Consider the following 25,207-nt stretch of genomic DNA (forward strand, 5'->3'; position numbering starts at 1 on the left):
CGTGTCTGGGAGCCATGGAGCGCACCATGGGTGACTTACAGCTCGTGCCCGGGGCCACAAAGGAAGTCCCTGCTCCAGACGCCGCATGCTCCCGAGTGGCCCTCTCTGCTATTGTGGCCACCAGCATCGTCATCGTCACCCTGGGAGTCCTTGTGGGTGAGTGGCCATGGGCTTGCATGGGTTCATACCCCAGGCGACTTGCACAAAGATGCTCAGCAGTGGCTCAGTGGTGTCTGCGTGATCCCAGAGCCAGAGGGCTGAGTGTGCAAGCGTAGGATGGAAGGCCGACCTTCAGGCCCCTGAAGAGATGACACAAGCAGGCCAGGTGTGGGGTACAGCGTGCACTCAGTTCCCGTCTGGGCAGGTGGGCACCTGGGCGGGGGACTTAATACCTGTGTATTTCAGGTTTCCCACTGACGGGCTGAAATGGAGACAATTAGGGACAGAGAAATGAACTTTTTAAAAATCTTGAGAAAAGTACCAAAAACCATAAAAAATGAACAATCGTTTCTATTCCCATTGCCTGCAATCAACAGTGGCTCCCATTTCGTATTTGTTTCCAGTATATTTTCATGTTATTCAAGGTGAACCGTACAAAATTATGACCCGTCTATATGATGTGGGGCTACAGTTATAAAAACAAACAAACGAAGCTCTTTTCATGTTTGAATAGAACGATCGACAGATACCCACAAACTGTGAGGAATCCCGTATCCTGCCCTCCATTGATTCTGTCCCAGACGGGAGCCCCCAGCCCCAGCGGCTATCTAGAGTTAAATCAACTAAAATTAAATAACACTTAAACCTCAATTCCTCAGTCCCTACTAGCCACATTTCCGTGGCTCGTGGCTACTGTAGTGGACCGCGCAGATCTAGAACATTCCATCTTTACGGGAAGTTCTGCGGGGCATCGCTGCTTATTCTGAGATGATGAGCTTCCTACAGTTTTGTTTGGGATGTGAAAGTCACCTTTCTTTTATGAAATGGTGACAGGAAATGGCAGCTTGCGGGGGAGCTCTCATGTGGAAAAGTAATAAGTTGGCAATAGTATGTGGATCCCTAATTTATATATATTTCCACATTCCAGATGTGGAGCATCTGGAATAGCTTGCAGCCTGGCACGTCTGACGGAGGCCCCCTAGTGGCTGCAGGAGTGAAGTGCAGAAAAATGGGGCTCTGCGTGCAAGTGTGCAGGAGTGTGTTCTGTGTGCGCTGTGTGTATGTGAGTGTGTGCATGTGTGCGTGGGTGTGCATCGTGCATGGGTGTATGTGCACGTGTGCATATGTGTGTTGCATGTGCATATGTGTGATCATGTGTGTGCACATCTGTATGCGTGTGCACATGTATGAGTGTGTGTGATTGTGTGCATGCGTGAGTGTGCGTGTGTGGGCGTGTGTGTGCATGTCCTCACACCAGGGAGAGGCGGGGCAGGGTTTCACGCCTGCGTTCTAGAAGCACAGACACATTTTGGGCACAACAGATAACTATAACCCCCAGCAGGATCCCTGAAACTAAGGAAGGCTTTAAGAGGCGCTTAAATTTTTAAAAAATTTTCTTTAGCTGAAACAGAAACGTATCCCCTCCCAGACAACTGGAATTTCAGTTGGAAAGGTTAGCCTTCGGGAAGCCAGGGGAGGCCCGGGGCCTGTCTGTGCTCTTCATCCAACTCCTGGGCGCCCACGATTATTTCACGGGAAACACACGAGGGCTCAGCTGGGGTCTGGAGTGTAGACAACTGGTCCACACAACGGGGTGCTCGGTTTCTTTCTTTTTCATTTCTTGAATGAGAAAATAAACCGTTTTTGGAATCGGCTTAGAATATTTATTCTATTGAATAAATGAATACCTAAGTATCTATCTGTCCAATAATGAACATTCACTAGAATCGGGACCCAGCCCTCGCCGGTTATGTGGCTGCTCTCATATTCTTTACTTTAAAGCCTTCGATGACTGTTATTCTTTGCCATTGTGAACTGACAGCTAGAAACCCGTGTTGTCGCGGAGGGTGGCGTTTGGGGGCGGTGGTCCGGGGCCCCGATGCCCGGGCTGTGTCCTGGCTTTTCGGGATGTGGTGCCCTGTCCCCAGGGGGAAGGCGGGGACTGTTGTTCCAAAGCGCAGGGAGGGTCTCCTGAGGCCATTCCAGCCGTTTCGGCTGACGGTGGCTCCAGGCCCGTCCAGTGAGACCAGGATGAGCAGGAGCCAGTCCCGCCCTCAAGTAAATCCTGGGACATCTGGGGCCTTGTGCTCTGCCTGGGACCTTCAGGTGGGTGACTATGAGAGCTGAAAAGGGAGCACCATTAATAGTCACTCAGGAAGGCAGCCCACCCCGTCTGTCAGGGTGACCGGCCCTGGGTGGGGGGCCCTGAGCCCCGACCCCGGAGCTGGGCTCTCTCACGGGGCCCTGGTCTCGCCCGCAGCCTCCCTTTCTACACAGGGCGTCGAGGTGGAGCACACGGCCCAGCTGGGGGGCATCCACTACGCACCCAGCCTGCAGAGGGACACCTCCGCCTTCTACCGCGCACTCACGCCCGCCCTGGAGATGCTGGTGAGGGGCCTCGACCCACAGGAGCTCCCTGTGCCCGGGCCAGCAGAGCAGAGCAGGGGGCGGTCGGGGGGTGGGGGGCCTGGGACCAGGAGGACGAGGCTGCTGTGGCCGGGGCTGGTGCATTCTAGAACGCAGGGGCGAGTAGCATCCAGTGGGAACTGACTCCTGCGGGATTTGTGGGCCATGTTCATAGGCTGTAAACTGTATTCCAGTGGAGAAATCAGACCCCTCGTACATGGCTGGTGGGAACGTGAGATGGGGCAGCCACTGTGGGAAACAGTCCGGTGGGTCCTCAAATGGTTACACATAGAGTTTTCATCTGACCCAGCAATTCCACTCCTAGGTGTCCACGCAAGAGAAATGCAAACACATGTCCACATAGAAACTCGTGCATGAATGTCCACAGCAGCGTGATTCACAACAGCCAAGAGGTGGACACGATCTGAGTGTCCATCAACAGACAAACGTGGTCCACCTACACACTGGAATATGACGCAGCCATGAAAGGAGTGAGGCCCTGACACAGCCACACCATGGACGGACCCTGAACACACGACGCTCAGGGAGAGAACCAGACACAGAAGGACACACGGTGTGTGATCCCATTGATGTGAAATGTCCAGAACAGGCACATCCACAGACAGAGAGTGGGTTCCTGGCTGTCAGGGGCTGGGGGGATGACTACTAATGGATACAAGGCTTCTTTTTGGGGTGATGGAATGTTCTAGAATTAGAGGCGGCGGTTGCACAATTCTGTGAATACACTAAAGCCCATCTATTGCACACTTTTAAAAGGTGAGTTTTTATGGCAGGTGAATGATATCTCAATTTTTAAAAATTGTTTTAAATTTTATTCTAAGAGAAACGGGTGGGTGACGAGATGAGAATTCGTGTTTTGCCAAGAGCACTCTGCCTGCAGCCCGGAGAGTGAATAATAAGATATGAGAAAAGGAAGGAGACAGTTAGGTCACCGTCGTCTAGACCAGGGGACAGCAAACTTCCCGTAAGGCCGGAGAGACACTATTTTCCACTTTTCAGGACCGGACAGTCTCCATCTTGACTCCTCAGCTCTGCCATTGTAGCCAGAAAGCCACCATATGTGACACGTGAATGAACAGCGTGGCTCTGTGCCAATAAGACTTTATTTACAGACACCGAACTCTGCATTTCATCTCATCTTCATGTGCCATGAAATGTTATTTTTCTTTTGATTTTTCACATCCACTTAAAAACGTAAAAACCATTTTTAGTTGGTGACTGTACAGAAATGGGCAGTGATTCGAGTTTGGCCCACGGGCCGGAGTTTGCTGACTCAATCCTATACCCCAAAGCTGCACCGTCCAGTAGAAATACAACACAAGCCCCACGTGTAATTTAAAAATTTTTAGTAGCCACATTAACAGGAAAAAAGGTAAGATGAATTTTAATAATATATTTTATTTAAGCCAGACTATCCAAAATATTATCCTGTCAACACGTCGTCTGCATAAATAAAGCAGGAATCGACGAGATATTTCACATTCTTTTCTTTGTGTGGAGTCTTCAAAATCCAATGTGTATGTTACACCCACATCTCAATCTGGACGCTAAATTTCCATCAGGAATATTCGATCCATGTTTAGATTCCACGACATTTACATACTCAAGTGGCTCCAAACACACTTAAGAGTTTTCCGGTAACTGAATCGAGTATCCGCTTTGAAATTTAAGCATGAATTAATTAAAATTAAATAGAATGTAAAAATCACTTCCTCTGTGGCACCAGCCACGTTTCAAATGCTCAGTAGCCACGTGTGGCTGGCGGCTGCCATATGGGGTGAGGCGGGTGTAGAACGTTCTGGAAATTTATGGAATGTTCTATGGGACAGTGAAGGTCTACACGGCAGGCAATGGGGGCGTGGACTCAGAGAAGCAGATTGGAATAAGGGAGTTTTAGGAGGAAGAATCGAAAAGCATGACGTCACATGGTAAGGGAGCAGAGATGGTGACCATAAAATTTAGGACACTTCTGACAGTGAACGGGGACGCTGTTGGTAATTACACTGGGAGAGCAGATAAATGGGAACATGTGGTCACCCTTCTTATAGGTGACATGAGGTGCCAGGGGCGACCCGGGACCCCCAGCCTTGATGTTGCTGGGGGCAACACGTGGAGCACCAACATCCCAGTTAGTACAGTCACAAAGTTATGCAACCACCACCTCTAGCTAATTCTAGAAGATTCCATCACCCCAAAAAGAAGCCCCATCCCCATTAGCAGTCACTCCCCCTCCCCCAGCCCCTGACAACCATGAACCCACTTCCTGTCTGTGGATGTGCCTGTTCTGGACATTTCACATCAACGGAATCACACACTGTGTCCCTCTGTGTCTGGTTTTCTCACTGAGCATTGTGTATTGCAGGTCCATCCACGGTGTAGCTGTGTCAGGGCTTCACTCCTTTTTTTTGTGTGTGTGAGGAAGATCAGCCCTGTGCTAACATCTGCCAATCTTCCTCTTTTTTTGGCTGAGGAAGACTGGCCCTGGGCTAACATCCGTGCCCATCTTCCTCCACTTTATATCCGGGATCCGAACCTGCAAACCCCGGGCCGCCACAGTGGAGCTTGCGCACTTAACCACCTGCACCACTGGGCTGGCCCCTAGGGCTTCGCTCCTTTTTATAGCTGAGTAATATTCCAGTGTGTGGATGGACCATGTTTTATCCATCCATCCATTGATGGAGCAATATTTTCACACGAATAATTTGGAAATGCCCTCTCCCTGTCATTGATACAGCTCTGTGACCCGCTGCATGTATTGAGTCTAAGAGGAGATGCTTTTCCGTAGAACACGAGTTCTCCTGCTCCCCGCACACACGACAGGGCTCCACGGGGACGGGAGCCCGTGCTGCGGTCTCAACATTTGCTGCTGTGTTTCCGTTGCAGTTTGTGAGCAGCTTTCAGAAGACAGAGCTGGAGGCCAGCTGTGTGGGCTGCACGGTGCTAAGTTACCGGTGAGTCGGGGCCTCCTTGGGGTGCATGAACCTTGGTGGAGACGTGAGAGATTCTGGAAGATTCCAGCAGGGAGGAGCCCTCCCTCTCCAAGGGCCTCCTCTCTCCTACCTGCAGGGATGGGAACTCGAGCATCCTCGTGCATTTCCGGCTGCACTTTCTGCTGCAAGCCCTCGGGACGCTGAGCCTGGGCCTGGAGGAGGAGCTGTTGCAACGGGGACTCAGCTCGAGGCTGTGGGGACACGGCCTCCCCGTGGCCGCCTACGGCACCATTGTGTCCGCCCAGCTCGTAGGCAAGTAGCTTATGGAGACTGAAACATGGAGGAGGTTGGAGGGATGTGTTGTGGGAGGGAAGCAGCTGAAAGTTCCATTAAACTTTAGGTTTTCAATAATCGCCCCCTCCTGTGAAAAGAACACGCGCACATTGCTTTCCACTCAGTGATAAAACCAGGCGTCCGCAACTGTAAATGCCCAGAGTGTAAATATTTTCCTCTTTGCAGCCCATAGGGTCTCTGTCCTGACCGCTCAACTCTGGTAGCACGAAAGTACCATAGACAATACAGAAATGAATGGGCACGGCCGTGTATTGATAAAACTTTATTTACAAAAACAAGTGGAGGGCCAGATTAGGCCCATGGCCATAGTTTGCTGGCTTCTCATATATAAATAAGAGTACTTGATCTAAGTCAGAATTTAAGAGGTGCCCGAGGTGGCCAGCGCAGCTCTCTGATTTGCAACACGATGTTCTCTAAGAACTTCGCCGCTGGGTGACCGAGCTCATATCTCTTCTCCATTCCACCACAGGAAGCCAGAAGGGGCCGATGACAGAAAGAGACTTAAAATCAGGTATGTTTTTCTCTCTCCGGTGAGCAGCTTGCTCTCTGCCAGATTTTCTCGAGAAGTTTCCTAAGATTTCTTTCAGGTACACAGAGCAATCCCTAGAAAGCAGTAAATGCTAGTTTTGTGCACCAGCCTCCTGCGGGAGAGATGGGTTTGTAGTCCTGTGCGGGCAAAGAATCTAAAGATGAGACGCCGAATTATATACACATGGCCAAGCATGATTAAGAGAAAACATTATTGGGTTTTTTTTTTAAGTGGTGAAAACCTGTTGTTAAAAGACAACAAACAAACAAAACAAAAAAACAAACAGTTTGGGAAAAAAGAAAATGTGCCATCTGGAATCTCGTTGCTGTTAATATTTTCCAGACAGCTCACAACACATTTATAGATAAATTTATCTAGCTTTACATCAATGGCTCTCAACTAGGGGGGATCCTTCCCCCCAGGGGACACTGTGCCATGTCTGGGGACATCTGTGGGTGTCACACTGGGGGTGTTCCTGGCGTCGAGTGAGTGGGGCCAGGGATGCTGCTCAACCCCTCACAGCCTCCAGGACGGCCCCCCACAGAGAGTGACCTGGCCCCAAATGTGAACTTAAAATAGTTAAGATGGTGAATTTTATGTTATATGTATTTTTCCACAATTAAAAAAATTTAATTTCACCCATTTCTTACTTTTTTTGAACACGGCTACTAGAACATTTGGAAGTCCACACATGGTGTACATAGACTTCTGTCGCACAGCCCTGGCCTCAGCGCTGACTGACATTCTCGTGTTGTGTCTCTGTATTAATTCTGAGAAAATTATTTCAGAAATATTCAGAGGCAAGAAAGCAGAGACGAGATGTTTTCCAGGCTCTGGAGGTTCCGAGTGGAGAGCGGAGTCCCCCTCCAGCCAGGAGAGACTGAGCGAAGTCAGGAGCTGGTTCTTCTCTGTCCTCAGGTCACTGTCCAGGGAACACCTTTTCCTGCGGGAACAGCCAGTGTGTCACCAAAGTGAACCCTGAATGCGACGACAGAGTGGACTGCTCCGACGGATCTGACGAGGCCCGCTGTGGTCAGTCTGCCTCCCTGGCCTGGTCTCCAGGCCACGTCCCCTTTCCAGGGTCAGCTGCATACATGGGCCTGGCATTCTCTAGAAACGGGCAGAGGAAAGGGAGGGGGCAGCCATGATATGGCAAGAAACATGAGCAGCAAACACAGAAAGGGAGACCGCATGGTGTGTGGAGTGGATAGCCCTTGAGTGAGTAGGGAAAAGAAAGGCTGAATAGGTAGATCCTGGCCAAACCATGGGAAGCCTTGCATGCCAGCCTCTGGAGCTCTGTCCCACGCCTGGCGGGGAGCCGCCTAAGGGGTCTGAGCAAGGGAATTTCACAATTAAAATGCTGTAAGAGGAGTCAGCATTTTCCTAGCAACGCTAGCCAATGCAATAAGGTAAGAACAGTGGTTTGAGTATCGGGAAGGAAGAGGGAAAATGATCATGATTTGCAGTGGATAGGATTGTCTCTCTAAATGAAACGATAAATTGACTAACCAGCTACTAGAAAAATAAGACGGTTCGACAATGAGGGGAAGATAAGATAAATAACGACACATAAAAAAGCTACCGTTTTGCTTTATACACGTAGTAATAGGTTAGAAGACATAACGGAAAAAATCCCACTCATGACCGATAGCAATAAGGAACAAAATAAACATGTGTCAGGCATATAAGAATAATCATCTATAATTACAAAACTTTCCTGAAGGACATAAAAGGAGACTAAATAAACAGAGAGACACAGCATACTGTGAAAGGATGTACATATAAGAATTTTGAAGCTTGGGGAATACAAGGTGAAGGAGACATTCATAGCGTCTGGTACTGGGATGTGGAGGCTGATTGAAATTGGCAGCTGTGGTGGGGGTTCCCCAGACCCCCTCAGGTTCAGTGATTTTCTAGAAGACTCACAGAACTCAGTAAAGCTGTTATGCACATGGTTATAGATTCAGTGCAGTGAAAGGATCAGCAAAGGAAGAGACCCACTGGGCAGAATCCAGGAGAGAGCAGGCTTGAGCCCCCAGCTGTCCTCTCCCAGTGGAGTCGTGTGGACAGTACTTACAAGCTTTGGTGTCCAGGGTCTGCATTGGGGTTGGTCACGTAGTGTGCGGCCCCGGCATAGTCGACTTTAGTGTATGAGTGCCCTGGGGCCGCCATAACAGAAGACCTCAAACTGGGTGGCTTCAACAACAGAAATTTATCCTCTCCCAGTTCTGGAGGCTAGAGGTCTGAGATCAAGGTGTTGGCAGGGCTGGTTCCTTCTGAGGCCGTGAGGGAGCATCTGTCCCACGCTCTCCCCCAGCCTCTGGTGGTGCTAGCATCTTTAGCATCCCTTGGCTTGTAGGTGCATCACCCCATCTCTGCCTTCATGTTCACAGGGCTTTCTCCCTGTGTGTGTGCCTACGTCCAAATTTCCCCTTTTTATAAGGACACCAGTCACTGGATTTAGGACCACTCTCATGACCTCATCTTAGTTTGATCATCTGCCAAGACCCTATTTCCAAATAAGCTCACATTCCCAGGTCCTAGGGGTTAGAACATCTTTTGGGGGGACACAATTCAACCCATAACCTTAGTCTCCAGCCTCTCCAGAAGTCAAGCTGATACCACATGGCCCATGCCCCCCCCCATCAATGCCACTGTAGCATAAACTCTCAGGCATGACCCAAGTCCCCAGGTAAACAAAGACGATCTTATCAGGCAGGACATTCCAAGAGCTTAGAGGATCCCTCCCGGGAGCTGGTCAAGGGCCAGACTTTCTTTGAAACGTGCAGGGTTTGGTCAACTCAGACCTCTGTGTTAACCCTTTACTGCCTGGCAACTGTCGCTGAAGTCGAGACCTCAGAAGGAGGGGCCGGTGTGGGGAGGAAGAGGAGGAGAATGTCCACCAGGCAGCTAGAAACCCGAGGACGCAAGGACCCGACCCTTTGGTTTATGAGTCAGCATGGTCCCAAATCAAGTCAGAAGTGTTAGCAACGTCCCCACCTGGTCCCCACCCCTTGGCCGTTAACCATACGGCAAATGTAATATGGCGAAGTGATGGTCCACATACGCTCGAGGCAGGGAAAGTGTCCCGGAGGGAGACAGGTGCATGCGACCTTGGGTGTTTGACCTCTGTCGGGCAGCTGGAGATGCTGAAGAGGGAGGGATGGGAGACCTCAAAGGAGTCAGCAAAGCCACGTGTGGGACCCTGTGTGTGTTTTTGAACGTGGGGGCCCTGGGGGGTGACAGACTGGGAGCAGACGTGCTGGGAGTGCGGCCGGGGTCCAGCCTTTCTGGGGGCCTGGTTGGCCACCTCTGTCTTGCAGACTGCGGTTTGCAGCCTGGCTGGAGGACAGCGGGCAGGATCGTGGGCGGTGTGGAAGCGTCCCCGGGGGAGTTCCCGTGGCAAGTCAGCCTCCGAGAAAACGGCGAGCACTTCTGCGGGGCCGCTGTCGTCGGGGCCAGGTGGCTGGTGTCAGCCGCCCACTGCTTCAACGAGTGAGCCCCACCCCATCCCCACGTCCCACCTCCTCTTCCACTCTGGGACGCCACCTTTCCTGGTGTCCCCAGGCCCCTTGGAATTCTTTCTTTCTTCCTGTCTTTTCCTTCTCTTTTTCTTTGTTGAATCTGAATACATTAATTTTTTTTTAATTTTGGTAAAATATACATAACATAAATTTACCATTTTAACCATTACAATTCAGTGGCATTAAGCACATTCACATGGTTGTGCGACCATCCCCACCATCCATCTCCAGAACTTTCCATCTTCCCAAACTGAGACTCTGTCCCCATGAAACACTGACTCCCATCCCTCCCCCAGCCCCTGGCCCCACCATCCACTTTCTGTCTCTGTGGATGTGACTCCTCTAGGGGCCTCCTGTGAGGGGATCACACAGCGTCTGTCCTTCTGTGTCTGGCTCAGGTCACTGAGCGTCATGTCTTCAGGGTCCATCCACGTTGGAGCAGGTGTCAGGATCTCCTTCCTTTTCATGGCTGAGTAATATTCCAGCGTGTGGATGGACCACATCGTGTTTATCCATCATCCGTCCAGGGACACTCGGGGTATTTCCCCCTTTTTGGCTACTGTGAATAACGCTGCTGTGAACATGAGTGTGCAAATATCCGTTTGAGTCCCTGTTTTCAGTTCTATGGGGTATATACCTAGGAGTGGAATTGCTGGATCATTCGGTAATTCTATGTTTAATTTTTTTGAGGAATCCCCATCCTGTTTCCCACGGTGGCTGCACCATCTTACATTCCCACCAGCAAAGCACAAGGGTCCCAATTTCTCCACATCCTCACCAACACCTGTGATTACTTGTCTTTTTGATGATAGCCATCCCAGGGGGTGTGAGGTGGTGTCTCCCCGAGGTTTTGATGGTCATGTCCCTGACGATTCGTGATGTTGAGAATCTTTTCCTGGGCTTCTTGGCCATTCATATACCTTCTTTGGAGAAATGTCTGTTCATGTCCTTTGCCCATTTTTAATTGGGCTGTTTCTTGTTGTTGTTGAGGATGGTCAGAATCTTTTTAACAACCAGAGTGGCCAATCAGAATGGAGCTGGCCAAAAGGCAGGAGAAGGTTCTAGAAGCTTCTGGCAGTGCCAGGCATTGCTATCTAGTTGTTGCCATCTGAGGACTCCTGGGGAAGAGTGCAGGGCCACAGGAAGCCTGGGCTCTCCAGGGAGACCACAGCCTACGAATTACCCCATGGGTCAATTTTTTATTTTTTGCTGAGGAAGACTGGCCCTGGGCTGACATCCGTGCCCATCTTCCTCTACTTTATATGGAACGCCGCCACAGCATGGCTCAACAAGCAGTGCATTGGTACGCACCTGGGATCCGAACCTGTGAACCCCGGGCCGCCGAAGAGGAGTGCACGCACTTAGCCGCCGCACCACCGGGCTGGCCCCTGCGTTTTTACATATATTTTTTTGCCAAACCATTTGAAATTAAGTGGAAAACATCACGACATCACCTCTTAATCTCCTATACACATTCGTCCCAGAAAGAACACTCACGTACCCATAATACCATTATCACACCCAAGGAAATTTTTAAAAATTGTGCAACATCCTCTGGTATTCAATCCATGTTCATTTTTCCCCAGTTGTCCCACGAGTGTCTCTTAGGGCTGTTTTTGCTTTTTCTTTTTCTTTCTTTCTTATTCTGGTAAAATAGACATAAAATTTACCATTTTAACCATTTTTAAGGCAGTAACAGTTTTGACCTTGAGCTGAGAAGGGGAATTCGGGAAAGGCCTTTGAGAGAGGGGGCGTGCTGAGGGCAGAGGGGACGGAGCCGTGGGGCTGGGGTGTTTGCAGGGCTAGGGTGAGAAACGGCACCCACCGCCCGGGAACTGCCGAGGGCTGTGTGGCCAGAGACGTGGAGGCCCTGGGCTCTGCTGGGAAGCGTGTTGTCCCATTAACTGGGTGCGGGATCCGAGAGGCACGTCCACCGCAGGCCCAGGTTTAGGGTGAGGAGAGCAAGGCATCCACCACGGGCAAAGATGTAAGGGGCCGCCCGCAACACCGCATCCCCGAGACAAGGCATATTTTCATGCCACGTTGTAAAAAATCCAAATGAATGCAAAATAAAATCCACCATGAACAGATATCCGGTCTTAGAGGGAAGACTGGATGGGACAGGACCGGGGTCAGGGGAAGGGGAGGGAGGTGAGTTGAGCCACTGCCCGTGGGATCCCGGGTTTATGTAGAATGTCGCTATAGTGTTCATCCTGGATTTTTTTGCATCCACTGAGATGTTTTACAGCTCGGCATGAACATACGATTTCTCACAATGATGGCGATTTTTGGCGCCCACTTGACACCCTAGTCCCAGCCCTGTCGGATCCTGTCTGTCTTTAAAATGTTGACAATCCGTGCACCATGGAATTTTATTGTTTTGCATTCGTTTTGACTGTTGACAATGCTGCATGACAACAGTTCAGTCTGGATGACTTAAGTTTTGCGGGGCGCCCCCTTAACATTTTGTGTCCCCACCCCGTGGGCCTCTGAGCTGTGGTTTGCTTGCCCCGCAGATTCCAAGACCCCACCGAGTGGGTGGCCTACGCGGGCACCACCCGCCTCAGCGGCTCGGAGGCCAGCACGGTGCGGGCCCGCGTGGCCCGGATTCTCAGGCACCCCCTCTACAACCCCGACACGGCCGACTTCGACGTGGCGGTGCTTCAGCTGGGCAGCCCCCTGCCCTTCAGCAGGCACGTGCAGCCCGTGTGCCTCCCGGCCGCCACGCACGTCTTCCCGCCCAGGAAGAAGTGCCTGATCTCGGGCTGGGGCTACCTCAAGGAGGACTTCCGTAAGCGCCCACCTTCCCGCAGCCCGCCTGGAAATCCAGCACAACACGGTCCCGCCTCATTATTCGCGGATTCCGCCCTTTGCGAATCCGCCTACTCGCGAAAATGTATTTGCAACCGCACACGGAGGCTCGCGGGAATTTTAATTTGCAGCCGTGCGCAGAGGGGCACACGTTTCCAGCTGAGGTGGAACAAGGAGACACTCGGCCTTCTTGTTCCTGCTCAGACTCTAAAGCAGTGTCCTCTCGGTGGTACATTTTCTGCCACGTTTTTTGCATTTTTGTGCTTTTGTGGGTCATGTTGCTGTGCGAAATGTCCCACTCGTGGAGTCCTGAAGCGCTGGCTAGGGTTCTTAAGCGAAAGAAGGCTGGGATGTGTCTTAGGAAAAAACACCTGTTAGATGAGCCTCGTTCAGGCATAAGTTACAGGCTGTGAGGTCAGCGTTGGTGAATCAACGATATGTATTAAATAAGGCGTCTTCAAACAGAGACACACAGAACACAGGGCTGTGTGTTGATCCGTTGGCGAAAATGTTGTGACGGGAGGCCCCCAGCACCCCACCCCTGCATTCCCCCAGGAGCAGTGATTCGGTGTTTGCTAATTCAGTGTTTGTGGCGACTTTACAGAACTGCCTCAAATAATGAGAATCGACTGTAACTTGATGCTTTTCATCTGTGGCGTCCGCTACGGGAGCTGCCAGCCCCGGTGCGGTTGAGAAACTGAGTTTTACATTTTATTTCATTTTAATGAATTTAAATCTGCACCTAAATGGCCACGTGTGGCTGGTGGCTGTTGTACCGGACGGTGCGATTGTAGGGGAGGCGGATACTAAACAAGATAAGTGATAGTCATGAATGCAAGGGAGAAAAATAAGGCAGAGAAGGGGAGAGAGTCGGGGAGGGCTGAAAGTTTAAATAGGGAAGGCAGGAGAGGCCTGCCTGAGGAAGGAGATGAAGGAGGAAGGCAGGTGGATTCTACGGGGATGAGCATTCTAGGCAGCTGGAACAGCGTGTGCAAAGGCCCTGGGGTAGGTGGTCCTGACTTGGGCTTTTAGATTCCAGCAGAGAGGGACAGAAGCAGGTAAGGGGGGGCCCAGGGCAGCGAAGGTTTGGAGGGGGTGATGAGGAGCCCAGTCTCAGGGTGTTAACTTTGACGCCTCTTAGCTCTCCAGCCGAGAGGGTCATCAGTGGTCACTTTGCTAATATCTGAGCTGGGTGTGGCAGCAGCTCTGGCTGCGGCTGGGGAAACTGAGGCCTAGAGAGGAGACGTCCTTCAGCCTTCCGGCTTGAGGTGGCTGCCTGGGGCCCTGAAACGCTCCCCCACCCGTCTCTCCCCGCCCCGGGCAGTGGTGAAGCCCGAGACGCTGCAGAAGGCCGCCGTGGAGCTGCTGGACCAGGCCCTGTGCGCCAGCCTCTACGGCCACTCGCTCACCGAGCGGATGCTGTGCGCCGGCTACCTGGACGGGAAGGTGGATTCCTGCCAGGTGAGCCCGGAGCCCCCAGACCACGCCCCGCCCGCCAAGGCCGCCCAGGAAAGGCCCCGGGTTTCCACCCCGTGGTCCCTTCTCCCAGGAGGGGAAGTCCTCGAAGTTTCTGGTTCACCACGGAGACTTCTCCTGCTCGATGTTTAGCGAGGCTACGAATTTCCTTCTTTTAGTTTCTGTCTTTGCTCTGAGGCCAGGGGGGTGGGGAGAGACTGCTGCATGAGCTCAGGTTGCCATATCAAAACCAGAACCTGGAGAAAATGTGAGGAAATAATAATAGTGAGCTTGTGTTTAAGAATGTAACAGTCAAGGTGAGTTGGATGTGAGAAGCAGGCAAAGGACAGAAGACAGGAGAGCGGGGGCAGATCAGGCCCCTAGGGGGGATACTACAGCTGCCGGTGAGATGTCTGGGGCTCCGGCAGGGTAGTCATCCTGTCAGCCTAAGCAAGTGGTGACATTATCGAAGGTCTACTGGGATAAGGAGGGGAGGGGATGTTGTTTATTTGGGTTGGCTTTTAAACTGCCAGTGGTAGAACTAAAAGTGGCCTTAGAGATCCCATCGTCCAACTGTCCTATTTGATTTTTACAGACGAGGAAACTGAGGTTCTGAGATGGGGATCATCAGCCCGCATTGACTCTGTGAGCTCATGGGGAGGGAGGTCCCCGTCCGGGGCTCCTTCTCTGGGATTTGGACTGGCTGTGGGCGGGACCCCTCATGAGGGTGTGTCTTTGTCTCCTAGGGCGACTCCGGAGGCCCCCTGGTCTGCAAAGAGCCCTCCGGAAGGTTCTTCCTGGCTGGCATCGTGAGCTGGGGGATCGGGTGTGCAGAAGCCCGGCGGCCGGGGGTCTACGCCCGCGTGACCAGGCTGCGCGACTGGATCCTGGAGGCCATCGCCACGGGGAGCAGGCCTCCGGCCCCCACGGTGGCTCCTGCCCCCACCACCTCCAGCACTGCCTGGTCCGCCAGCCCCGAGAGCCAGGGGGTCGACACCCCCACCCAGCCCACACTGGCCCCCAGCACTGCACCTCCAGACTCCGTCACCATCTCTAGGCCACAAGGTATTCTGGGGAGACAGGCAGGAGGAGGTGTCTGCTCCCTGCAGGGTTGGATCGCTTGGCACTGGCTTTCTGTGGGGAAGAGATGGGTGATCGATTAGTGATGTCTGTCACGAGCACAGGCGGAGACACACCGGCCAGCCTTCACATTTGCTGTGTGGTTAAGTGAAGCAGCCCCAGGGGTAAACACAGAATATCCTGAGGGGTCCACAAGAGGCTAGAGACCCTGCCTGTGGGACCCCCGTCCTGGGCTCCATCCCACAGTGTGGGAGAGAGACCTTCCCAACACGCCGTCCACATAAGCACACGTTACATTTTAATATCTGAGAACCGTCGTTTCTCTTTTTTTCAAACATTTCCTAGACACGTTGGCATGCTTCTCTTCCCGTATGAAGGGTAAAATCAGCTTATCTGGTTTTTTACTTTTATTGTTAATTGTGATGACAAACACATAACATAAAATCGACCATCTTAAACATTTTCAAGGGCCCAGCTCAGTTGCATTAAGAACAGTTGCCTTCTTGGCCCCGGGATGCCGCCTTAATTTAGGACCTGGGTGCAGAGCTCCCGATGAGGGCTTTCTGGACACGACAGTCTCCATCCGTCTTACTCTGTGGCTTCCGAGGGCCCGGCTCCCGTCCCAGCCCGGATCTGATATTGATCCCCCTCTGTGGTCCCGCAGACCTGAAATGCTCTGAGCCAGTTGAAACCGTGCTTCATTTCAACCGCCCCCAAGTCCCATAATAACGCGACTCGTGCTCTGTTTGGGGAGCTGCCCTGTGGTTCTCCGGGTGTGCGGCCCCCTCGTCGCAGAGCCCGTGAACGTGACCTCGTGGGCTGTGGGTCCGTGTCTCGTGGGCCAGGGAACTCGAGGTCTATCTTCTGCTTTATGACCTTTATCCCCCAGTGGAGCCACGTACTTGCTGTGAGACCTCAGGACGCCTTTAAGCCTCAGTTTCTTCATCTGTATAATGGGGATGATCGGGCCCTGGAACCAGGGTGCCCCCACTCTGAGCAGCCTGAGATGCCCAGACCCTCCCCTTTGGTCCCCTCACAGAGTGCGGGGCCAGGCCGGCGATGGAGAAGCCCACCCGGATCGTGGGCGGCTTCGGGGCGACCTCTGGGGAGGTGCCCTGGCAGGTCAGCCTGAAGGAGGGTTCCCGGCACTTCTGCGGAGCCACCGTGGTGGGGGACCGCTGGCTGCTGTCGGCCGCCCACTGCTTCAACCAGTAAGACCCACCTGCCCCAGGGGCTGTGCGGCTCCCACCTCATCGCCAGGCCCCCGTCCCATCCCCGTGCCCTCAGAACCTGCTCACGGCCCAACCTGTGCCCATCTGTGCGTGGGGTGGCCACGCAGAGGCGGCCTGTCCCCCGGGGCTCACAGGCCGGGGGTCTGATGTCCAGTTGCAAAGGAGGGGGGAGCAGGAAGAAGTTAGGGCTCTGGGGAGCCGTCTTGTGGGCCCAGGCCAGGGCTGTGGCTTCTGGGAGGAGAATCTGTTGAGCTGGTCTTTGGGGGACAGTTGGGGCCACCCAGGGAGGGGACAGGGCTCCTTGCTCCAGAGCCAGAAGACCTGGACCTTTGATGGTCATAAAGACTTCGGGGCCCCTCCTGCTGCTGGGCCAACCCCCTCTTGTTACAGACGAAGGGAATGTGGCCCAAAGGGGCTCCCCCAGCCCAGGACTGCTTTTGGGGTGCAGCCGTGTGGCCCCTCACTCCCTGGGCCCTGCAGCTCTGCCCGGCTTCCGGGGGCAGCAGGGGGGGTCTAAGTGGCCTCTTGTCGGCAGGACAAAGGTGGAGCAGGTGTGGGCCCACCTGGGCACCGCGTCCCTTGTGGGCGTGGGCGGGACCCCCATGAAGATGGGGCTCAAGAGGGCAGTGCTGCACCCCCAGTACGACCCCGGCCTCCTGGACTTTGACGTGGCCGTCCTGGAGCTGGCGGGGCCCCTCGTCTTCAACCAGTACGTCCAGCCCGTCTGCCTGCCCCTGGCCATCCAGAAGTTTCCCGTGGGCCGCAAGTGCATGATCTCCGGATGGGGCAACACGCAGGAGGGAAACGGTGAGCCCCCACCACCTGCAAGCCATGCGCCTCTCCCCGCCTCCAGGGGTCGCAAACTCAGGCCCCCGGGGCCCAGCGCACCTGCTTTTTATAAATAAAGTTTTACCGGCACACAGCCACGCACACTCCTTTACAGACGGCCCGTGGCGGCTTTCCTGCTACAAAAGCAGAGCTGAGTAGTCTCGACAGAGGCTGGCCGTCAAGTCGAAAATATTTACACTGTGGCCCTTTATAGACAAAGTTTGGAGACCCTGGTGCTATACCCTCAGAGCCCCTGAGACTTAATGCTTCCTTGAAACCTCAGCGTGGCCTCCCTGCAGGCACCCCAAGTGCTAGGGAATCGCGGGGCACAGTGGCGAGATTCCAGGGCCCCGAGTCGGGACTCTGGGGTCCCCCACCTTCTCGCCATGTGCCTTTATGCTGATCCCCACAAGGCCGTGAGCCTCGTGTCTTGTCTGTAGCACGGGGACGGTACCTCCCTCTGGGGGTTCTCGTTCGAGCTCAACTGGACACTGGACGGTGATGGCTCTGTAAGTGGCCTCGGGGGGTCTCCTTTCCCTGGCAGCCACCAAGCCTGACACCCTGCAGCGGGCGTCTGTGGGCATCATGGACCAGAAGGCGTGCAGCGTGCTCTACAACTTTTCCCTCACGGACAGGATGATCTGCGCGGGCTTCCTGGAGGGCAAGGTCGACTCCTGCCAGGTGAGCATCCACAGGGGGACTGGGCAGTGTTTATGAAGTGCCCGCAGCCTTCCACCCACAAGTCTGCTGGCACGGGTCTCGACTTCTGAAGCGCTCAACATGTCCGCAAAGAGGGAAGGAAAGGATTTCAGTGCCGTGGAGTTTCAGCGGGAAGAGCCTGGGATCAGGGGCGGGGGTGTGTCGGTCCCTGTGCCCCCAGAGCTTGGCAGTGGAAAACCACTGTTGATGGTGATCAGAGAGGTCGCGGTTGGGAATTCAGATGGGCTCAGCGGGGCTGGCTCGTCCATGCCACACAGCACCCGAGGCCTCGGCTGGGAGGGTCAAAGGCTGGGAGTGACTCCGTGGCTGGCAGCCGGAATGATCTGGAGGCATCTCTCGTCGCCCATCTGCTGCCGGTTATGCGCTAGGATCCCGGCTGCACCCTCCACGTGGCGTCTCCCCGTGGTCTCCGCCCGGGCTCGCTGGGCTTCCTCACAACATGGCGGCCGGCCTCCAAGACCAAGCAGCCCCAAGAAGGCCAGGCGGGAGCACGTGGCACTTCGACGACTTTTACGAAGCCGCCTGGCATTGCTGCCCCTGACTCTGTGGGCGAAGGGGGTCGTGGAGGTTCGAGGGACAGACAGACCCGTCCACCCAACAGGAGGGTCCTGGTGCTCAGAAAGCATGTAGGATGGGAGAGGTCGTCCCAGCCAGTCTTTGGGAAATACGATCTGCTACGTGGCCTAAGCTTTATGGTAACATTCTAAATTTTAAAAGAAATGTAACATATTACTGTTGCAATTCTTTGTACAGAAAAAAGACTGGCGGCTGAAGAGCAGTGGTGAATTCTAGGTGGTGGGAATATCCTCGAGGGGTATTTTTCTCTTTAGGCTTTTCTGTGCATCTCCAAAACAAAAGCAAGAACCATCTAGGCTCAGAGAAGTGACTTGCTCAAGGTCACTCAAAGTCACACAGCCAGACACGGGTCTGAAGCCAGGTCTCCAAGTCCCCGAACCCACTGTGGGGATGTGGGAGAACCCGGCAGCACCCTCTGCAGAGGGGGTGCCGGGATGCTCACAGCCAGCCCTCTTCTCTTCTAGGGTGACTCTGGGGGTCCCCTGGCCTGCGAGGAGGCCCCCGGCGTGTTCTATCTGGCGGGGATCGTGAGCTGGGGCATCGGCTGTGCTCAGGCCAAGAAGCCCGGCGTGTACTCACGCATCACCCCGCTGACGGGCTGGATCCTGGACACCATGTCCTCCCGGCCCGTCCCCACGCCTCCCCCCGCCACCACGAGGACGCCCGCCACCACCAGTCGGGCCCCCAGGACGACGGCTGGCCTCACAGCCCCGGGCGGCACGGCCAGCGGACCCACCCACCCGGCCAACAGCAGGGCGACCAGCCAGCCTGCCATCCGGACCACCACCGCCATGACCACCACCGCCAGGGGACAGACGCCACCTCCAAACGCCCCAGGGACCACCATGGGCTCCCAGCTTCCAGGTACCGGGAGGGATGGAGCGACACTGGGTGGCAGGGGTCCTGTATCAGTCTGCCAGGCCACCGTCACCATGTCCCACAGCCTGGGGGCTTGAACACCAGACACTGGTTCTCTCCCAGTGCTGGGGGCTGGAGGTCCCAGACCCAGGTGTGGGCAGGGCTGGTTCCCTCTGAGGCCTCGCTCCTTGGCGTGTAGACGGCCGTCTCCTTCCTGTGTCCCCATGTGGCCGTCCCTCTGTGCCTATTCTTAAAGGACCCCAGTTATATTGGATCAGAGCCCACCCACATGACCTCATTTTACCTTAATCCCCTCTTTAAAGACCCCGTCTCCAAATACAGTCACTTCCTGAGGTCCTGGGAGTTAGGGCTCCAACTTATGACTTTTGGGGGGACACAAGTCAGCCCACAAGAGGTCCTGAGAGCCAGGGACACGGGCGCTGCCGGGGCAGACTCACACTGTCTGGGGGCAAATGCCTTAGCCTGCAACCCCTGCCACTCCACTTTAAAAAGGGCACTCTGCAGGGGCCCGGGGTGCAGGGGGAAGGCCCCAGCGGGGGGGTGTCCATTACGGGGTCACCCCGTCCGCTCAGCCAGGTCAGAAGGCCCTCCTCTCCTGGTGCCGAGCTCGGGGGCAGAGGGGAACCAGAGGCTCGAGACCCACACGGTATGATAGCAGGTAGTCAGGAGGAACAGGAAGACGAATACAGCAGGACAAGGCTGGGGCTCGGGGCCGCTGACCCCAGACCCCCGCCTGGGCCTGGGGGGTGTCCGTGTGTCTGGCCCAGCACACACAGCGCGGCCGTAATGGCCGAGAGCGACAGCGATGGAGAAGGTGCCTCTGACGTCTTTCCACTGGCGTGTAAGACGCTGAGTTCATTTTTATTAAATACTCATCAGAACTCAGTGAAACCGCCAGATTGTAGATCAAAAATAAGGCCCCATGTCATGCAGGTAATCGCATACGGCGCACGCCTAGAAATAAGTTAGACGCCGTCGGCAGTGTCCGGAGAGATACACAGAAGACGCTCTGGCTTCTGCATCTCGTGGGGGGTGCCAGGCAGACCCTGTCTTAGGGAGCCCACCCACTCCCCATCCCCCCAGCCCCTGGGCTTGGCCTCGAGGGACCAAATGAAGCCCGAGCAGAACTCAGCGGAGAGGAAGATGAACGCGGGGTGGGTGGGGTCGGGGACCGGCAGCTGGGAAGCAGCAGGGTGGCGCTGGCCCCCCCCCCCAGCTTGCTCTGGGCCACGATCCCCCGCCCCCGGCTCTGCTTCTCTGTGCACGCGCCCCCCTGAGCCCCCCACCGGCAGACACAAGCCTGATGCTCTCACATCATATTCCCGGGGACAATGTCTGGTCTGGCTTCATTCAGGTGGGGAGGCAGGGGGCAGGGACAAGCATGTCCTGGAGACCCCCAAGGGGTCAGGTGCTCAGCACTGGGGGCTGCTGGTCTGGCAGGCAGCACCCACCATCCTTCTTACTGTGGCGTTTCCCAGAATCCCCGTCTCCCAACATCCCTCCTGCGATTCCCCCAGGGGACTCTGACCCGGGACTTCTCTGTGCCTTTCCTCCTTCCTCAGGCTCCCCAGGTCCCCAGTGTCCTTCCGTCCAGGGCTGGGCAGGGGTGTGTGTCAGTGAACCCCACTACGGAGAAGGTGGGGGAACGGCTCATAATCCCACTGCCCCATCACAACCTCTGCGTGTCCCGAGGGCTGGTTTTTCCTTTCCCTGCACGTTTTTTGGTGTCCTGGCCCAGTCGGCCTGCGTCGCCCGGACGCAGACCCACACCCTCCAAATCAGGTTTAGGGGCTTTCTGCAGCGGGGCAGCCCGCACACCGGAGGAACCAGACAAAGGAAGGGGCAGGTGTTTTGGGACCAGGGGCAGAGTGGGGTGGAGGGGACGCTGAAATGAAACAGTTGTGATCGGCTCAGAGCAAAGCAGACGGCGTGCCACGGCTCTGGCCACAGGTCTGGACGGTGAGGGGGACTCGGGTCCTGTGTCCTGGGAACCAGAGAGTTAAGGCAGAGGTGGCACGCCGAGTCCGGAACCCCCTCATCGGAAGCTCTGCACCTGGCTGGAAATCGAGGCCGGGGCTCTGGGACTTACACCCTCCAGGCCAGAGGGGGACCTCGCGTCCACACGGCTCTGCCCCCCACAGCACAGTTTCTGCCAGTCTGTGGCCGTGATGACAGAGGCGTCCAGCTGGGATGCTCCGGGGAGGGGGTGTTTCGGTACTCTGCGCCTGGCCTCCCAGCCTGATGATTTCTGCTTTTCCGATAGCGGCAGCCTGCGTGTTATTCACTTGGGGGCCAGGAGGTGGAGGAAGGCCCCAGAAACGGCAGCATTGTTCCAGTGGGGGTAGCGTCCCCAGGAGAGGGACTGCGGGCTCCCCCAGATCCTCCAGGCCGCCTGGTCCTGGGCGAGGTCCATGTGGTGTCAGGAGCATTGAGGCGGGGGGCTGGTAGGGAGCGGGGCAGGTGGTCTCTTGTCTCCGTTCTCTCCTTCCGGGTGGGGACACGGCCCTTCTGTTCCCTTCTCTGTGTTTGCTGAGACTGGGACAGGAGGGACCTTCTCAGACCTGTAGGGCAGGGAAGGGGGTGGCTCCCGAGGAAGAGCAGGCCTATGGGAATCATCCCCGGGGAACTCCAGTGCCCCCAGGGGTGGTAACGCTGGTCCCTGCCGCACCCCTTGAAACTACCGGTTTGTGTTTTCTACAGTTGTGTTCTGAGCATGCACCTTGTGCTGGGGGGCGGGCATCGCAGCCGGGAGGGAGTACCCGGGGAAGGATACCGGGTCACACAGGACCCAGGTAAAGAGCAGCAGGGAAGGCATCCCGGCAGACAGGCTGGCACAGGAACTGGTGAGCCCAGGGTGTGCAAAGGCCCTGGGGCAGTAGGGAACTCGGCTCCCAGGGGACTGAAAGCTCCCTGGGGGCGGTGGTGGTGGTGGTAGGGGACGCTGGCCTGACCCTAGCGCTGAGGTTATACAAAACAAACTTACATGCATTTCAAATATTATTTGAGAAAAGCCCAGAGGAGGCTCGTCTGTAGGACCAAGTGCCAATGTTTCTTCGTGCGGAGTTTTCGCGAGGCGGGTCCCCCACCCTCTCCTGGCACCTCCTCCCCGGCGCGCCCACGCGGGGCTGCGCAGAGGGGCGGCGCCCGGCGGGCTTCGCGGAGGAGGCACCGTCCGCCGGTCCGCCGACCTTCGCCCGGCTCCCCCGCAGACTGCGGCCTGGCGCCGGCGGCGGCGCTGACCAGGATCGTGGGCGGCAGCGCCGCGGGCCGCGGGGAGTGGCCGTGGCAGGTGAGCCTGTGGCTACGGCGCCGGGAGCACCGCTGCGGGGCCGTGCTGGTGGCCGAGAGGTGGCTGCTGTCGGCGGCGCACTGCTTCGACGTGTGAGTCCGGCCCGCCCCAAACGCCCGGGCCCGGTCTGTGCTTCCCGGACCGACTTGTGGCCCCAAAAACTCAGTGTCGCGCCTCTGCCCCGAATGCCCTCCCCCGCCACCGGCACCCACTGCCGCAGACCGTCCCCTCCTCCGTGCAGCCCTCCCATGCCCACCCCCCGCCCGGAGCCCGACCATGGCTCTGGGGGTGCAGAATCCAGCCCCGCGGCCCTCACCAAACCCGGGGGGCAGCAGCCTCTCCCAGCCGCGGGCCAGGCCTGCGGGCGACATCGGGGTCTCCGGGGAACTGCGGGACACTTCCATCCCCGCCTCCCCCCCCAACTCGGACTTAGCGCCAGCCCCCAAAGGCCACCCAGTGGGGAGTCCCCTTCCTGGCAGGGCTCTCAGTAGGTGGACCAGGCGAGGGGCGCTGTCCTCCGTGGAGACGCCAGCTCAGGGTGCACACTCCGCGCCCCGCGGTGGCGGGGTCAGAAAGGGTGGGCAGGCGGAGGGCCGCGGGGGGGGCCTCTGGCCTCCAGAGCCCTAATATGAGACAGAAATGAAGACAGCTTGTGGTGTCACCTCGCTGCCTGGTGGCCCGGCGGGGCGCATCCAGGGCGTGGGCTCCCCTCGCCCTCCCCGCTGTCCTAGGAGAGAGAGACGCCTCTTAGCCCCATTTCGGGATGAGCAACGCGCGGCCGAGAGCGGTCAAGGGCCCTGCCCAAGGTCCCCAACCGGCCGCTGGGGGCACAAGCGAGGCCGTGGACATAGCGGGGTGCGGGGGAGCCCCAGGCGGGCCGGGCCGGGGCGCGGGGACCCGGGCCGACGCCTGTCCCCGCGCGCCCCGCAGCTACGGGGACCCCAAGCAGTGGGCGGCCTTGCTCGGCACGCCGTTCCTGAGCGGCGCCGACGGGCAGCTGGAGCGCGTGGCGCGCATCTACAAGCACCCCTTCTACAACCTCTACACGCTCGACTACGACGTGGCGCTGCTCGAGCTGGCGGGGCCCGTGCGCCGCGGCCGCCTGGCGCGCCCCATCTGCCTGCCCGAGCCCGCGCCGCGGCCCCCCGACGGCGCGCGCTGCGTCATCACGGGCTGGGGCTCGCTGCGCGAGGGAGGTAGGCGCGGGCAGGCCGGGCGCCCCGCGGCTCAGGAGTCTGGGGGCGTCGGGAAGGCCCCGCGGTGCAGGGCGGGCGCGCGGCCCCACCGGCCCGTCTCGCCCGCAGGCTCGATGGCGCGGCAGCTGCAGAAGGCGGCTGTGCGCCTCCTCAGCGAGCAGACGTGTCGCCGCTTCTACCCCGTGCAGATCAGCAGCCGCATGCTGTGCGCCGGCTTCCCGCAGGGCGGCGTGGACAGCTGCTCGGTGAGCGCACTCTGCAACTGAAATGGGGGCTCCGCGGACCCCAGGTCCCACGCACCGGGGAGAGCGAGGCTCTCATCGCTCCGAAGCCAGGCCCCACCCTCCGGGCAAACCTCTCAAGCTCACCAAGCCGGGCAGCTTTTCGGCCGTGGAGCTTTCGCTCCGTTTATTTGGCATCCATCAGGAGCCCATTTCCACTCCCCGCATCCTCCCCGGGGCCCCGGAGGGGTGGGGCGGGAGCAGGCTGGGCAGCGGCTGCAGTGTGAGGTCTTTCCACCCCCGGACCACAGCGGTGGGTGTTCACCAACGTCAGCCCGCCAGATGGATGGGCCGTCCCAGCACTGAACCCATTTCCCAGATAACAGTGAGGCTCACCAGGGAAGTGACACCGGGAGCCCAGGTGCCCCTCCTGTGGTGGCCGGTGACCCAGGGGTGTGATCGGGCCAGCCCTCCCTTGGCCCGAGGGCTGCTGTCTGGGCGGTCCTGGCCTGCTCTGAGTACCTTTCCTTTCTCCTCCTCAGGGTGACGCTGGGGGACCCCTGGCCTGCAGGGAGCCCTCCGGCCGGTGGGTGCTAACTGGGGTCACCAGCTGGGGTTATGGCTGCGGGCGGCCCCACTTCCCAGGTGTCTACACCCGGGTGGCTGCCGTGAGAGGCTGGATCGGGCAGAACATCCAGGAGTGACCACCACGTGGCTGCCCAGGCCTGGGACGAGGGATGTAAAGGCAGCAGGAGCCAGCTGGCCGCTTGGCCTGAGGAGGGGAGGCCAGGTGGTCACAGGGGTGGGGGAGCAGCGTGTAACACGATGCAGTGTTACTGCATATTTTGTTCCAATAAACACAGCCCTTATCCCCAACCTGCTGGCTCCGCAGCTCCATGTCGCAGCAAGGACCATGTGCCTGCCCATCGCCCGGGGCCCAGAAGTGGGACGAAGGGTGGCAGGGGGAGGGCCACTCCCCTGGCCTTTGGGGCTGGGC

At 56.7% G+C, this 25,207-nt stretch overlaps 1 protein-coding gene across 1 annotated transcript; it reads left to right on the forward strand.

The window, feature by feature from the left end:
- Nucleotides 1-25,079, forward strand: TMPRSS9 (transmembrane serine protease 9). Its single transcript, XM_058537662.1, has 18 exons — nt 1-156; nt 2,420-2,547; nt 5,470-5,537; nt 5,653-5,832; nt 6,344-6,381; nt 7,318-7,431; nt 9,723-9,894; nt 12,440-12,714; nt 14,059-14,195; nt 14,936-15,254; nt 16,309-16,480; nt 17,037-17,308; nt 17,874-18,010; nt 19,090-19,489; nt 22,714-22,885; nt 23,724-23,989; nt 24,098-24,234; nt 24,753-25,079. Exons 1-18 carry the CDS (start codon nt 15-17, stop codon nt 24,912-24,914), a joined length of 3,291 nt encoding a protein of 1,096 aa, XP_058393645.1. The 5' UTR covers nt 1-14; the 3' UTR covers nt 24,915-25,079.
- The last annotated feature ends 128 nt before the right edge of the window (nt 25,080-25,207 follow it).

The sequence above is a fragment of the Diceros bicornis genome, unplaced genomic scaffold (assembly GCF_020826845.1).
Source record: "Diceros bicornis minor isolate mBicDic1 unplaced genomic scaffold, mDicBic1.mat.cur scaffold_67_ctg1, whole genome shotgun sequence".
Classification (NCBI taxonomy): Eukaryota; Metazoa; Chordata; class Mammalia; order Perissodactyla; family Rhinocerotidae; genus Diceros; species Diceros bicornis.

What these genes read in the sequence shown, in the direction of transcription:
- TMPRSS9 (XM_058537662.1), top strand. Translation starts at nt 15, where the DNA reads ATGGAGCGCACCATGGGTGACTTACAGCTCGTGCCCGGGGCCACAAAG. An exon ending in AGAAAGAGACTTAAAATCAG is followed by an intron (nt 6,382 to 7,317) that starts GTATGTTTTTCT and finishes CTCTGTCCTCAG; the next exon opens with GTCACTGTCCAGGGAACACC. An exon ending in GCGGCGTGGACAGCTGCTCG is followed by an intron (nt 24,235 to 24,752) that starts GTGAGCGCACTC and finishes TCTCCTCCTCAG; the next exon opens with GGTGACGCTGGGGGACCCCT.